Here is a 14,815-nt window from a genome sequence, read left to right on the forward strand (position 1 = left end):
ATACAGACTGCCCAATGCAAATTATACTAGCAAGACAAGCTAAGTTTTGATTCTTTAAAATTCTTTTGAACTGCGACATTGCTTATACTTCACTGGCTGCTCATCCTCAGACATGTTTCATCTCAGTGACCTGTTTTTTTTTTTCCATGTAAACTATTCAGTCCAGAAAATTCTAAAGGGAATATTCTCAGTTCAACAGATTTTTAAGCAGTTTTGTATTGGTGCAAATGAACAGCGTGTACTGTTTCTCTGTGTTACCTGCACTAGATATCAGTGTCTGATTGTCAGTGATTGCTCTGCAAAAGTCAGCTCCATAACCTCTAGGACCTCAAGACCTTTGACGGCTCCAGAGCTTTTGTTGAAACTACAGATTGAACTTCTGCATCCTCATATTCCTGCCCACAGACAGTCAGATCACAGGGGCGACATCAAAATCAAAAGTGCATTATGGGTGTTGAGCTCTCTGTTCCCTTTAGTCATGTATCAGAGGTTTTTGTGCATTTCTACTGCATAGACAGCCAAGTTTTCTTTAAAAGCCATCTTTCCAGCAGTAATAACAGCATTTGTGTCATAATGTTAATTATCATTTAACAACTGTTCGAACCCTAACTAAAAAAAATTAAATAATGTACATTTATTAAGAATCCATGTGAATTTTGCACGAGGGCAAAAGAAAATTATACAAAATATGCTAATTTTCAGGTTGGACACATGAATTTGCTGTGCTCATCAAACACAAAGCTGCTTAAATAAAAAGTGACTTCTGTGTGAACCGTGCTTTATGCATAGCTTGGCTACTGACAACAGACAATGGACCTTTTTTTGTTCAGAAAATATTTCTATTTTGACGGCACCTTTACAGTAAAAAACTTACAATGGAAGACAATAGGGCCGATTTGGAGGATTAAATGGGAAGCTATAACTTTGCAAAAGCAATTACATCAATTCTTTTGTTAAAACTTGTGTATTGCTATACTGTAAATGTAAATAAATTATTGTTTGTAGCGTTGCACTGCCATGGGAACACTGCAAAATCGGATATAACTTTACATAGAAAAGGTTAGTAAATGACCTTTTCACACTAAAATCATGTTAACACAAAGTGTAGGGCTGCATGATTGTGACAAAAATCATAATTGCAGATAATTGCAATTGCGATTATTAATTACGATCATCACAATTTACACTAATTGATGTTTACACCATTGTTTGAAGCAACCACATGCCATATTTTTTGATTAAAAAAAACAAGCTAAAAACAACTGAAAAACATACAGCTCTTCTACAGTGTCAAACCTCAAATGTGAACATCGTATTGGTTTCATCTTTAAATAAAAAAGTTAAAGTATTATAATCCTACACTAAAACAAAACTTAAAATAATGCAAAAAGCCATTAAGAGGGAAAAGTAGAAAGAAAAGAATACATCTTAAGCACACAGAATAACATAAGTGGATTTTGAACAATTAATTTTAGCATTGAACGATTATGAAATTGTGTCATCTATAATCCTTCTCGCGATTAGAAATTTGATTAATTGTGCAGCCCTAACTTATTGTGCACTTCTTGTGTTTTTCTTTCCCTGTGAATATTTTACTGTTTGCATATTGGCCCATTTTTCTCCTATTGCAAGTACATCACTATAACCCAAGTTGTGGCTGGTTTTTTTAGGAAATAAATGGAGATTTTTCTATTAAACATACATGTAGCTTGGACTACACACCAGGTATTCGCCTTAAAATACGTTACCCCAAATAAAGATACTAATATGATTTTAAATTAAGGTGCATGACATACCAACATAGCTATGGATATTCACACTACGAATCTCCTGCAACTTCAAATATTGTTTTAGACACACGTACAGGACCCCTAATGCATACCTGAGGCAGCGCGATGGAGAGTTGTCTCTGTAGCGAGTCCTTCTCGTGACCCAGCTCTCGCAGACGTAGCTGTGCTGTGCCGAGACTCTCCTGGGTCTCTCTGAGACTCTCCAGCAGCCGCTCTCTCTCCGTCAGCATGTTCACCATCAGAGACTCCAGATTTCCAGTGCTCCCGCCCTCGTCCCCGCCGCGGGCCTCCCGGCCCCCATAGCCACCACCCATGCCCCCTGCGCCGCCCCATACCCCCACCACCTCCGGCAGGAGAGGACGGGCCTCCTCCACCACCACCCCGCCCGTCCTCCGAGATGGTGGGCATCACCTCACACATCATCTTGAGGCCGTGAACAGGTGCGAGTGTTTAAGGGTGAGTGTGTGTATGTGTCTCGGCCCTACAAGTTTGCAAGGAATCACAGTGTGGGACTGCGAATCCGACGGCGTTTGCGTGCCTGAGAGCCTACGGCAAGGAGATAAACAACTTGTCATTCATATGCGGGTTTCTAGGGTGAAGAACGTGTGCCTTAACAGTCTGTAATGTGTGTGGGAATGTGAGTATTGCAGATATGTTATATTATGCGTGCACTTGTTCTCTCTTTCTTTTCACCTAAATCTTGTCCCTCAGTTTTTGAATTCACCCTCAATTTCTTTGTGGAAACTCCTAATTGCTGTGCTCTTCTTCAAAGGTGGACACGTACTGCCAGTTTATCTGAGTTGTCTCCTTGACAATGAGTTTATTATCCACAGCTTCCTTGCCTTTATTTTTTTCCTCAGTGCTCAGGTAGATTCGTGAGTTGTGTTGCTATTTCCTGAATGGCTTCAAGGCTCCTGATTGGCTCTTAGAATGTGCTGTTCAATATCCTTGGCTTGGGTGCATTTGGGTGGAGCAGCAGGACGTGGTCTCAGGTGGGACAAAAGTGGCAGGAGAAAGTAGGAGGGGAAAGTCGCCGGGTCGCAGGGACTGGATTGGGTAAAAGGAAGGGTGGGCATGGAGGAAAGTCTTCTACCCAATGGGTTCGAACGTCAAGTAAAGGAGAGCTGGAGAGGGAAATAAAGGAGAGTGACATTAGCACAAATGGTCAAAGCTGGGCAAGACATGAAGAAATAAAGCATTATACATCAAATCCAGTGAACTTGCAGTCACTGAGCAAACCGTTTCCAAACAGTACATTTACAAATAGACTTTAATAGTGCTTTTATTGATAAACTATGGGGTACCTCAACGAAAAAGGGAAAGACAAGACAGTGAATAAGGAGAAAATAATACAATGAATAAAAAGAAAAAGGGGTTGTACAACAAGAGGTGAAAGACAACTGTTATATTTAACTTTTGCAATTACTTATAAAACATGCTTTCAATGCGGACATTTAATGCATTAAATGGTGTAATACACGTTGTCAGTTAGATACAACGTGGATAGATATGTTGTTAATCATCTGCTGAGTTACTGTCAGCTGTAGAGCTTTAAAAAATACTGTAATAAAAGACGCTAAATGGAAAACAGTAATATGCCAATCTTGACAGTGACATCATATACATGCTTTCTGTTAAAGGTTCATATTCTGGGTAAGTCTTTAAAGATGTCCACATGCTCCAGAAATAGCAGCGTATTATTTATAATTATAAGTATCAGCATATCCTGAGCATTTTTCTGTTTGATTGAACCGCTTACAGTGCGTCACGTATTTTAATCATTTTGAACAGTCATTTAAACAAATCACGAAACATCTTTCATATTCCAACATGCAAACTATGATTTGTCAAACGTAGGTCCTGGGAGTCTTACAAAAACAGGCCGTGATGATTCCTTTAAATCATCATTAGAAAAGTCTTCAATTATTCAGAATTTTCAGTTATTTATATCCAATATGTCAAATTACCTAGACACAGATATAAAAAGAACATTTAGTTACAGTTGATATTCCAAATATGACCCACAGATCTTAATAATACAAGCATGTGCTATCTAATTCAGATTTTCCAGAAAGAAAAACACTGGATTAATCTGGTTACGCCAATCAATGTGTTGGCATGACCCTTACGTAATCACAATATGCCCAAATTCTGATTCGCATCAGAATATTCCCGTACATGTAAGAGCACTGAGTGACAGACATGGAGCTAAGACCGAAATCACTCGGTTCTTCGACACAGGAGTCAGCACTAGATGGTGGCAGACACATTGGGGAGCATCAAACTAAAAATAACATTGTAACCATCGGGTTTCCCCCCTCACAGAAATCTGTGAACGGCACGAAAGAGCGTCCAGTTCCAGTGTATGTCGACACGGAGGAATTTGGAAGAATCAATGGAGCAGTGATTCCTCGCACAGGCCACAAATCCTGCTAAATACTCCCTGTCATGAATGTTAACGACGTCCAGGCGAATAAACACAACGCGTCAGCCTCGTTCCCGCGACTGTCATGCAGAACATTCAAATCAACACCCAAATTCGAAATTCCATTTGTTTTGTCTGTCTGTCCATCCGTCTCTCTCTACCTCCTCTCTCTCTCTTTCTCCGACACACACCTATTTCAAATTCCCTTCAACACAGACAGCAGCCGTTCCCGAACGCCACAACGCGCCGCTTTTATTCTCCGTCCGCCCCTACGGTGCATCCGCTTCTCTAAACAAGCTCCGTAAAGCCTATTAGTCAAGAGGCTAATGGATGCGCATGATATACGGAAATGAAATTCATGGTGTGTAACGATCATGTAGCCTGGCAGCGCTTTTGTGTGTGTGTGTGTGTGTGCGTGTGCGTGCGTGCGTGTGTGTGCGTGTGTCCGTGGACGCTGTCTAAACGCAGGAAGAAGGAAGAAACGGGTGTCGTTTAAAGGCAACCCGAGCGTGATTGGACGCTGCTGCTGCTGATTTTGTTTATTCCGTACTAACGAGAACGGCTCGACGAAAAGGATCAAAAAGCAAGCACCGTTCCGTTCGCCCAAACGTCGCTCAGTGTAAATTGGGCTGGATGTATGTGTTGACGTATTCCTCCGCCGCTCGCCTCGCTCCACCATGATATATGTGTGCCGTCTCTCTTCTGCAGATACGCGACTGGACACGCCGTCGAAACTAAATGGTTACGTTTGAACTAGTCTAACGAAGAACGCATCGTGCCATGTTTCCAAATGTCGCTATTTTATGCTCTTCCTCCCATCCGTTCGCCTCGCCCCCTCCTCCCAAGTCCTCCATCATCATCCCCCTCCTCATCTCCACAGCTGGGCGATATCACACACAAACATGCATATACAAGAAAATGCATGCGATGCTGAAATATGCACCGCTCACCGTTGTCATCGTCGAGAGTAAACGGTAGACATCATCATCATCATCATTTCATCCCCGTCGACCCCATCGGAGAGCAGCGCTTTTGGGTGCCCAGTTATCAGCCTCCCCCCTTCCCTCTTCCTCACACATGTAACGACGGCACCGAGCGAGCAAACGTTACACCTATCCACAGACAACCCCAGTCTCTCTCTCTCTCTCTCTCTCTCCTCTCTCTCTCTCTCTCTCCCTCTCTCTCTCCCCCCTCCCTCTCGATGTAAAGGTGCTGGTTCTTAAAGAAACACTCGCGCCTGCTTCAGCGATCGCAAACAGGAGCTGTTGATAGGGCCACCGTAACTGTGAGATGTCATGCCTGTAAATTACACGGTTCAGCACCTTTCATCGCGTAATAGGACGGACGTGTTATTTTAAGAACGATGCTGGAAATTCACGGGCTAAAGGTCCAAATGGTCAGCGGCGCTGGGTACCAGTGAGAACTTGGTCGCTGTTTTTGCGTCGCCACATCCACTCCCTCTGCCGGGTGCGCTGGGTATTGCGCCTCCGCACTTCACAATTATCACATCATTTTTTCAGCGTTGCATTGCATCATCACTCAAGTGCGGCTTTTATTGGATTTTAAAATGTTGAGTTTACGATAACTGTGTTAAGACTAAAATAATTTAACTATCCAGAAATTACTCTAGTCTATAAATAAATACTATATTATATATATATATATATATATATATATATATATATATATATATATATATATATATATATATTATATATATATTAAGAGATTGAATTAATATTTAGCATAATATCCCTTTACTTTATACATTTTTTCATAATACTCCTTTCCTATATATTTTTTTTTTTTTATAATAAATAATTTTCTTTATTTGAACATAGGCTAAACAGTTTCCAAGAACACACCTGAGTATTGCACGACTGGTCAGACTGGAGTAGCCTATTTAGATTGTAGCCTATAACTATTATGTAAGGATTTTCATGAGTGTGGAAATTTAAGTTTCTGTCGACCCACATTAGCATTTTCATTACATTTGCAGGTATTTTGTTCTCCTGGATTTTTCACGTCTAGTGTAACTAGCTAAAAGTGAACTACCTTGCAGGCTTTTTAAAAACGGCAATTATGTTTCTGTGAGTATATCTGAGATTTAATTGGTTTGATATAGACATGAAAACGCGCGCGGTTATCTCTCGTTCTCAAAGGCAACACTATTTGAACAGACCTCTATTTACGTTTAGCGTTACAAATACCTCAAAATGGAGTCGAGACGTGTTTAAAATAGTAAAAATAACGCCACCGAGCTTACTCCGACTACATTTGGGAAGGCTGAAACTCTGCTCAGAAAGCCCATAGTTCGTAAACCCGGAGAAAACCTTTCTCCTACTAATAATCTGCGATGTATGCAGCCTGTTATACATGCTAGTCATTAAACACTTATAATAACGCGGTGTCCGTATGACGTAGTGCGTGCGCTCGAGGAAAACCAAGTTTCCCGCGACGCGTCTTCAGCTGAGGAGCCTCTTTCATTGGTGCACGCAACCGACATCAATGTTGCGAACCAATGAAAAACAGACACCGGTGACTTCTCCGCCAATGAACCAGGCGGGGAGGAGGGCTTCTGCACTGATAAACGCCAGTAAAACCGGGGGAGAGCAGGGTGGAGCTATGAGAAGGGTCCCGAAAGGGATGACGTAATGTGTTTTTAGAGGATGATGTCATCGTTTGCACAAGTGGAGGATTTAAAGACACAGCTGGAGAAGTGCTGCACAAGAACAAACGGGGGTGGGGGGATGGGGGGATGTCTGCTTTTGCACCAGTCCAAACCAAAAAGCCTCAAATTATATTTCAAATTATATACTGAGCTTTTTTTTTTTTTGTTATTCTCGTTTTGGAGACACCGCACACCATTTTTTATACACAGCACCCAAATGATATACCAAGGCGCCAAAGTCGAGGCTATTATAAAGAGTATTCCTGTGCGTTACAATGTACCCGTAACTTGCATGGCTTGTAGTACTAGCTCCTCTACCCAAGCACAGCCAGTCACCATGGCAACAGAGGCAACACGGTGTTTATCAGAGTGTCTTTTGGAGCTGCAGCATCAGAGCCTTCCAAGCCAGTGAGCACTTAGGGAACGAGATAAGGACAGGACACTGCTGAGGTACGCTGGGATATAACCAATCCTAGTCCTCGTGGGTTCAGGGAAAGTTCAGGATGAGCAGCTGGTCACAACAAAGCCTCCAATTTAAGAAAACGCTAAATGATATTACCATTACAATAACTATTTTATTGTTGTTGTTGTAGTTCACTATGAAATTTACATTTATTTTGTCATTTTTGTGCAAAATCTGCATACCTTCACATTCTTTCAATTAAATACAAGTGAAGAGCTTTTGAAGTTAACTTTGAAATGAATAGTTTTGGTTACTACTGATTTGCATAAAAAACATTTATTTAAAAATCATTTATATTCTACAGATAGAAATTATGATTGATTTAATTTTTGAACTATTCCTCTTAAAGGTTTAATATTAAAAATATAAGTCTTTATTGGCAGGTTTTACCTTTAAACATAAAGAACCTTCATGGAATTATTCAGTTCCACAAAACTTTCTTTCAAGGCTCTAAAAAAAAATAAAGGCTCCTTTCTGGCATCTTTAGTTCAGTGAGGAACCTTTAACATCCATGAAGTATTTCCATTTGACGAATTCTTTATACTAAGTTCTTTATATTGGAAAAATGTTATACTGCATGTTATACTCTTTAAAATAAATATTCTTTATTGGCATTTATAGTTTTATAAAGGACTTTTAACATTTCCATTCCTCAAGAGGTTCTTTAGATAATTAAAATGTTCTTTACAAAAAGGTTCCCCTTTTGGAAACCTTATTCGCAAGAGGGCACAGATGTAAACTCACGTGACACTCCAGAACCTGAACAGTAGATTCATGACCATCACGCTTTTCTTCTAACATTTAAACACTTATTCAAATTCTGTATGTTAGGCTCTTCTTGGCATGCAATAGCCTCGTCTCCTCATCCTGTAAATGACTCTGGAGATGACAATCGCAGCAGGAGACTGTCGCCTGTCTCTGTGAACTCAGCACATTTAGTTTCTGTGTGTGCGGTGGTGGCCTGAAGTGCAGGACGGTTTGCTTCTCTCACACAATAGCAAAGTGATGACCCAAAAATCACCTGAGCATTATCAGAAAGTACATCAGGACCAATATCTTATGCTCAGGCTGCGATCCATTGTCTGCATTTTCCCCGCTTTTCAGATCATACAGCCCAGAGAGTGATAAATATTGCGCATAATGCTGCAGAAGCAGCAGAATTTTCTCATATGTGGCTATCATGATATAGAGGGGATGACAAGCGAGTATGTTTGGCACGGATCTGGAAGCGCCGTGGGAAGTTTTATGTGCTCTTAGCGCCCTCTCCTGTCCAAGGAGGCAATTGCAATATGGCCCAGATAGAAAGACGGAAGGTGCTGTAGTGTTGAATAATAGTGCTGTGTTAACTGCTTAGTTGTCTCTTATCATCACTCAAACCTCACAGGCAGGGAAGGAATAGGGAGAGGGAAAGATCGGGGGCAGAGATGTGGGAAATGTGAATGAGAGGACGTCAAGAGAGAGTATCACATACCGGATCGGCCAATAAGAAATCAACCATTGTGCAATTGCGGCCCACAAGAATCGCATATACATGCCTCAGATCTGCCTCTGCTCAAATTACATTGCGAGAAGTTAAGATTTTGAATGAGCAGTTAATCTAAACATGTTAATTATGTCCTCATTTTGTTGTTCTATAACGACAGCCTCGTGCACCCATTCACTTTCACTATAGGGAAAAACATAGAGATGTAAAGGTGAGTAAATGTTTTTGTTTTGTTTGTTTATATATATATATATATATATATATATATATATATATATATATATATATATATATATATATATATATATATATATATAATCCATTGAAGTACCTGAAAACGGCATATGCAGAGGATGAGGATGTGGGACAGTGAAAAAAAGACACTGTTAGGGGCCTAACATAAGCAAATGCGAGAAACAGGATGTGGAAACCAGACAGTCAATGCTCCAGAGACACAGTAAAATACCTACTGACTTGGTTGGTATTAAAAAAAAAAGGCATTATGAAAAGTGGATGATTCAGCAGCAGCCAGCCCACTCAGTGATGCAAACGACTCGAACAGAAGCCCTCTTTCACACTATCCAAAGCAAGTACTCGTTTCATCAGACTCTTCCCACAGTCTCTGACTCATCTTTCTTGGCTCTTTATTTTATTCCTCTTGTCTTTTACAAGCTAGAGCATTCAACAAATAATTCCTTCCTCCATTTGCTGGTTAACAGAGTTCCCATCCTTGTCAAACGACGCCAGACTGAAGCAAAACCTGACTTTGTTTTGTCACAAAAGGATTAAATTAAATGAATTAAATGCACGAAAGCAAATATATTCAACATAACTTTTTAATGCACCTATTTTTCAGTTATCGCACTTATACTCATTACTAAAAAATGAATTATATAACATTTTATCTCATTTAACATTTGATCAATCATCTAACTGTTACTAATGTAATAAAGATAAATTAAAAACACAATAAATAAAAATATGAATTTAATTTTAATATAGTTTGTTTTTTTTTGGTCCAAAACAACACTGGGCCTCACTGGTACTTATATAAATGTGCCGTAGCAAGAAAAGCCATACAGATTTTCAAAAACACTATGGAAAGCTTTCATTTTTGTAAACTATACCTTTTAAAAAAATCTCTTGGATCAAAGGCCCCCTCAAGTAAACAGTCCGTGTGAGGAGAGTTTAAACACGTGGACAGCACTTAGTGTCAGATTGCTGTACTGATGTTCGAGCGCAGGGACATTATTTACATATCTATGCTAGCAGCACTGGAGAGTGTAAGTGAAAGGTGACAGCTGCAGCAGAGGAGGCGGAGCAACGAGGTCACTGGGGTTAGGGAGTGTCTAACAGAATTGGAACGGAATTTACAGCAAGTATGCGGCCATGTGGCAATTGACACTCGGCGAATAGATCAGAGAACAATGCCGCTGTCGCTAGTTTTCACAGAGATGGAAAAACAACAAATTGACTTATTGGAAGAGAAATGCGGAACAGCTGAAACTGACATTTGGAGCTAAAGAATTAGTTCAGAAACAAATGGGCTGAGTCATCATAGGAATGGTATTGATGGTATTTGTTGCAGATCGCAGTTTGAATGCGTGTCTCGTAGATCCAATCATTCAGCTGTGCTGTTACACGTGATCAACATTTGTGAAGCAGAGCACTTAATCTTGAAGGACAGGTTATTGTCATTATTTACTTATACTATAAAAATACATTTTGAATGTGCTTTATGAGAATATATTATTTTCAGGTTTCAGGTTTCAAAATCTAGAATTAGAATTAGTGTTCAGTGTACCCTCATGTTGTGTCTAACCTGTATGGATTTTTATTTTATTTTATTTTATTTTTTAACACACAAGTGCTTTGAATTTTTTATTTTTTTCGGCCCATACAGGCAAAAATCTTTGGGATCTAGTCTTTTCTTCTACTTCATAGACAGATTAGCAATTGTTTAGCAATTAAATTTAAGATAGCTTTTTTATAAGTTCCAAAAAAATATATAAATCCATAAAAATAATGAAAAAAAAAAAAATAAAAGGTGTGTAAATGACAATTTTAATCTTCGACATCCCTTTGATAAAACTCACATTGCTGTACAGGATTTAAAATCTGACCGTAGCATGTTTTCTTAAATATCCTTTATTAAATGAAAGAAATGAAAGAGTCATAAAATCTGCGATTTTATATTACATAAAAAAGTAGATTCATTGCACAATGCTGTATGTTTGATTTACACTTCTGTGCTCATCCGAGTCTATTAGCAACCTTATACCAGAAAGCCTTGTTTATAAGGTTACACTGACATAATGTGAACCACAGAAAAGAACCAAATTATTCCAGTCTAGAAACAACGAAAAGCAAGCAGGGCTGTAAACTTTGAAACCAGGGCAAAAGTAACAATATTTAAGAAAAGACCCTGACTACCACCATACAAAGCCACACGTCCAATATTAATTAGTCATTCTTTAGAAGGGAACATGCGAACAGTCTATATTGATGCCACTCTATTAGGGATTTGAGCATATTTGGTTGAGGATGAAGCAGAAAACACCGAGTACGTATGAGGAGTATATACTGTTAATTACTGTTGCTCTGGTCTGGTTATGTTATGCTGAGATAAGAAGATGAGAACAGGGTAAGTCAATAGGCTGTGTGTGCACTGTGCAGTTCAAAGGCAGGTTCTTTAACAGGTAGAAGTGTGTACGTGTTTTTGTGTTAGGAGTTGTGCTGCGGCAGATTCTGTGGTGGCTCGGCTGGAAGGTTATTTTGAACATCTCCATTCTGATCGACTGGGACTTTCGCTACTGGAAAACACGAAACGGGCAACGTTTATGTTGAAAAACCTCACCATCGTAGCAATGCAGTCCATTACTTAAATTAAAATGATAACAAGTAGACAACGGAGACTATTCGTTTAAAATTTTTCACCTTGACTGTCTTCGTTTGCTAGTTTCTGCATCTCTTGTTGAAACTGGAGCTCGCCATTAGGACCCGAGGGAGGCTGTCTATTCTCTGCCTGTTGCTCCTTTTGTTTTTGCGACATCTCCATTACCGCCTGATTAGAAGTAAAACAAGCTGTCAGTTCTCTGGCGTTGAAATAATGCATCAAATATTGCTATAATATGCAGTGCTGATGTTGTAAATTAAAATAATTTGTTTTACTATGGGCTTAACAGTAAATTAAAACACTGACTTCATATAAAATATAATATAAACTAATATCAAGTGTTAAATGTGTAATTTAATAAAAGGGTGATTTGTATTTTGCACACATACTTTTTAAAACTCTTATTTTTAGTGCTTTTTAATTAATCAGTCTTTTACCTGCTGATATTCTCGTTTCTGGGCTTCTAGGGCTTTGCTCCTCTCTTTGAGAAGTTCCTGCTCCTGTCTTAATTTCTCTGCCCTTCTGCCAAGCTCCACCTCCCTATCCCGAAGTTCTGCCTCAAAGCGCTGCAGCTCCTCTTCAGTGTACACTGGCTTTGTGTCGTCCAGTGTCTTGAAGTATAGAAAGATAAAGAGTTGGGACAAAACACTGCCATGTAAAGACAGTATGTTAAAAAGTCAAACATGCATCAAAATCAGGCTCTAACCTCCCATTCCTTTGGGTTGTTAAACTCTTTTTTCTCCGTAGATTTCAGGAACTCTTCCAGGCTGACCAGTCTATCGCGATTGAGATCGACCTGCAGGAAGCAGCGAGGGACAACTATTTGGAACTGCACGGTTTAAAGGTGATTAAAAACGAATTGAAGCAACAAAAAAAAAAAATGCAGTGAAAATCAGAGAAAAGAATGGCTATTTCTTCATCTTATGCATCCTGAAGGAACAGAACAGATGGAGTCACTGCTGCTCCACACATTGTGAAAGTGTTAAAAAGCTGAAGGAGAAAGACAGATAAAGGGAAAAAAAAAAAAAAAAAGAGAACAAAAGCGTTTACATACTCCTACAAAAACAATAACAACAAAAAAAACTTAATAATTTCACATAAACAGCATTTACATTTTGCATGACATGTTCTCGCATCCTCAGCCTCTCCTCCTCCATCTCCATCATGTCATCCTCTTCATTCTTGGGATCATACACCTTCTCCAGCTGTAAGACGGTAAAAAAAAAAAGAATAGATCATCAGGTGCTCGTTTTCTACGTGTCAAGAACGGCTTTTATGAGCTTCCCATGGGTTCCCATGTTAATGATGTTTTGCTCAGGACAGCCACTAGAGCCCACTAGAGTCATAAGCTGACTCAGTCACAGCTTAAAGAGGCCTCCATCACTGTCAACAACAGATTGCCATGATTCACCCAACCTCAAAGATGAAACATTACCTCTTTTGTGAAAAGGGCCTCCAGCTCTTGCTCATCCAACACACCGTCACCATTCGTGTCTAAATGAGAAAACACAGTTCAGTTCATTTTGCCCGTGGAAGGATTGCATATGGACTACTTAAAAGAAAAAAAAAAAAACACCACTCACCGTGGAGCTTAAAGAAAGTCTTGGGATTGAACTCCTGTGGATCCAGCCCATCCGTCTCTTTCCAGACCTCCCGTAACTGATCCACGCTACCCTGAAAAGAAAGTTTAAAAAAAAGTTTTACTCAGGATCTTTCAAGCCATACATCTCCTGTTTCTTCACTCCCTCACCGGAGAGTTAACTTTAGGGTGTTGCCGATGCTTTTCTTTCAGCTCCTCGATTCTCCTCTCCTCCTTCTCTCTCTTCTCCTGGTCCAGACTCTTCAGGTACTCCCTCCTCTCATGCTCTTTCAGCATCTCATAGCGTTTGAACTCCTCATGACGCTCTGCATCATAATTCTCAAGATCTTTAGTGGCCTATCAAATAAGCAAACACACACACACACAAAAATTTATGTATGACTTCACTTAAAATGATGTATTTGTGTTTTTTGGTAAAATAGTGGAATGTTTAGTTGTGGTGAACGTGTCTTATCTGTGCACTTATTTTGAGTAGTAAAAACTAATAAGAGAAATAAACTGAAAATAATTAGTATTTTATAATATGACAGAAATGGAAACACAAAAACACAATACAATAATCTTATAGAATCAGATTAACGCAAAAAAAAAAAAAAAACAAGAAAAGAAGAAAATTCGGGATTTTATTTACTAGCATTTAATAGGTTAAATGTAGTTTCTGAAGAAGTCTAAACTGAATGCTGGTCAGTCTATGCTGATGATTTCTTTTGCCATTTCACATGACAGCATGTTAGGAACGGGTGTTACCGTTACAATAAGCAGCTCCAGGTCTTTGGCTTCAAATGTGTTCTGATTATGAGGGTCCAGATGTTCAAACTGCTTCAACAAGGACACGTGATCCATCTGAACACCTGCAACAAGCACTCCCGTGAATGTCGCGCAAACAGATTTTCTTGCTCATCAGTGTGACCCGAGTAATACACGAACACACTCACTCTGCGTGTTGGTGCTGTCCAGTTTAGCCTTCAGCAACATCCGGAGGCGAGAGACCTCTTGCCTCTTCAGCTCATCCAGTCGCGTTCTCACATGGTGGCCCACCAAATCCAACTCCTTACTGAGGCGTCCATTCTGAAACACAGTAGCTTTCATGAACATTGGGATTTTTCTAAAATCATGAACTAGGCAAACCAACACCAATAGAATCACAACATTACAAAGTTTGAAGCAAACAACATGACAATCTATTTACTTAAAGAAACACTCCACTTTTTTCGGAAGTGGGTTCATTCTCCAACTCCCCAAGAGTTAATAAGCTGAGTTTTACCATTTTTGAATCCATTCAGTTAATCTTTGGGTCTGGCGATAGCACTTTTAGCATAGATCATTGTATCCAATTAGACCAGTAGCATAAAACAATGACCAAAGAGTAAAATAATGAAAAAATACAGTTTAAATAAAAAAAACAGCAGCAAAAAATGTGGAACAAATAAATGAAACAAATGTTTTTACTTCCATTATCACTTAGATTGATGGCAGAACTCATCAGG

At 39.4% G+C, this 14,815-nt stretch overlaps 2 protein-coding genes across 2 annotated transcripts in view; both read right to left on the minus strand.

The window, feature by feature from the left end:
• The window catches only part of ppfia3 (PTPRF interacting protein alpha 3), a 34,863-nt gene extending 29,497 nt beyond the window's left edge, over positions 1 to 5,366 (minus strand). Inside the window, 3 exon segments of the mRNA XM_043235138.1 lie at positions 1,883 to 2,119; positions 2,121 to 2,914; positions 5,166 to 5,366. Of these exon segments, the coding sequence (XP_043091073.1) occupies positions 1,883 to 2,119; positions 2,121 to 2,213 (330 nt within the window). The 5' untranslated portion in view covers positions 2,214 to 2,914; positions 5,166 to 5,366.
• A 5,598-nt stretch (positions 5,367 to 10,964) lies between these two features.
• Positions 10,965 to 14,815, minus strand: part of nucb1 (nucleobindin 1) — a 5,483-nt gene continuing 1,632 nt past the window's right edge. The window contains exons 4-13 of the mRNA XM_043235747.1: positions 14,264 to 14,396; positions 14,076 to 14,179; positions 13,479 to 13,664; positions 13,312 to 13,402; positions 13,164 to 13,222; positions 12,841 to 12,933; positions 12,435 to 12,524; positions 12,166 to 12,339; positions 11,770 to 11,896; positions 10,965 to 11,645 (exon numbers count right to left, since the gene is read on the minus strand). Of these exons, the coding sequence (XP_043091682.1) occupies positions 11,557 to 11,645; positions 11,770 to 11,896; positions 12,166 to 12,339; positions 12,435 to 12,524; positions 12,841 to 12,933; positions 13,164 to 13,222; positions 13,312 to 13,402; positions 13,479 to 13,664; positions 14,076 to 14,179; positions 14,264 to 14,396 (1,146 nt within the window). The 3' untranslated portion in view covers positions 10,965 to 11,556. The remainder of the gene's footprint in view (positions 11,646 to 11,769; positions 11,897 to 12,165; positions 12,340 to 12,434; positions 12,525 to 12,840; positions 12,934 to 13,163; positions 13,223 to 13,311; positions 13,403 to 13,478; positions 13,665 to 14,075; positions 14,180 to 14,263; positions 14,397 to 14,815) is intronic.

This window comes from Puntigrus tetrazona, chromosome 3 (genome assembly GCF_018831695.1).
Source record: "Puntigrus tetrazona isolate hp1 chromosome 3, ASM1883169v1, whole genome shotgun sequence".
Classification (NCBI taxonomy): domain Eukaryota; kingdom Metazoa; phylum Chordata; class Actinopteri; order Cypriniformes; family Cyprinidae; genus Puntigrus; species Puntigrus tetrazona.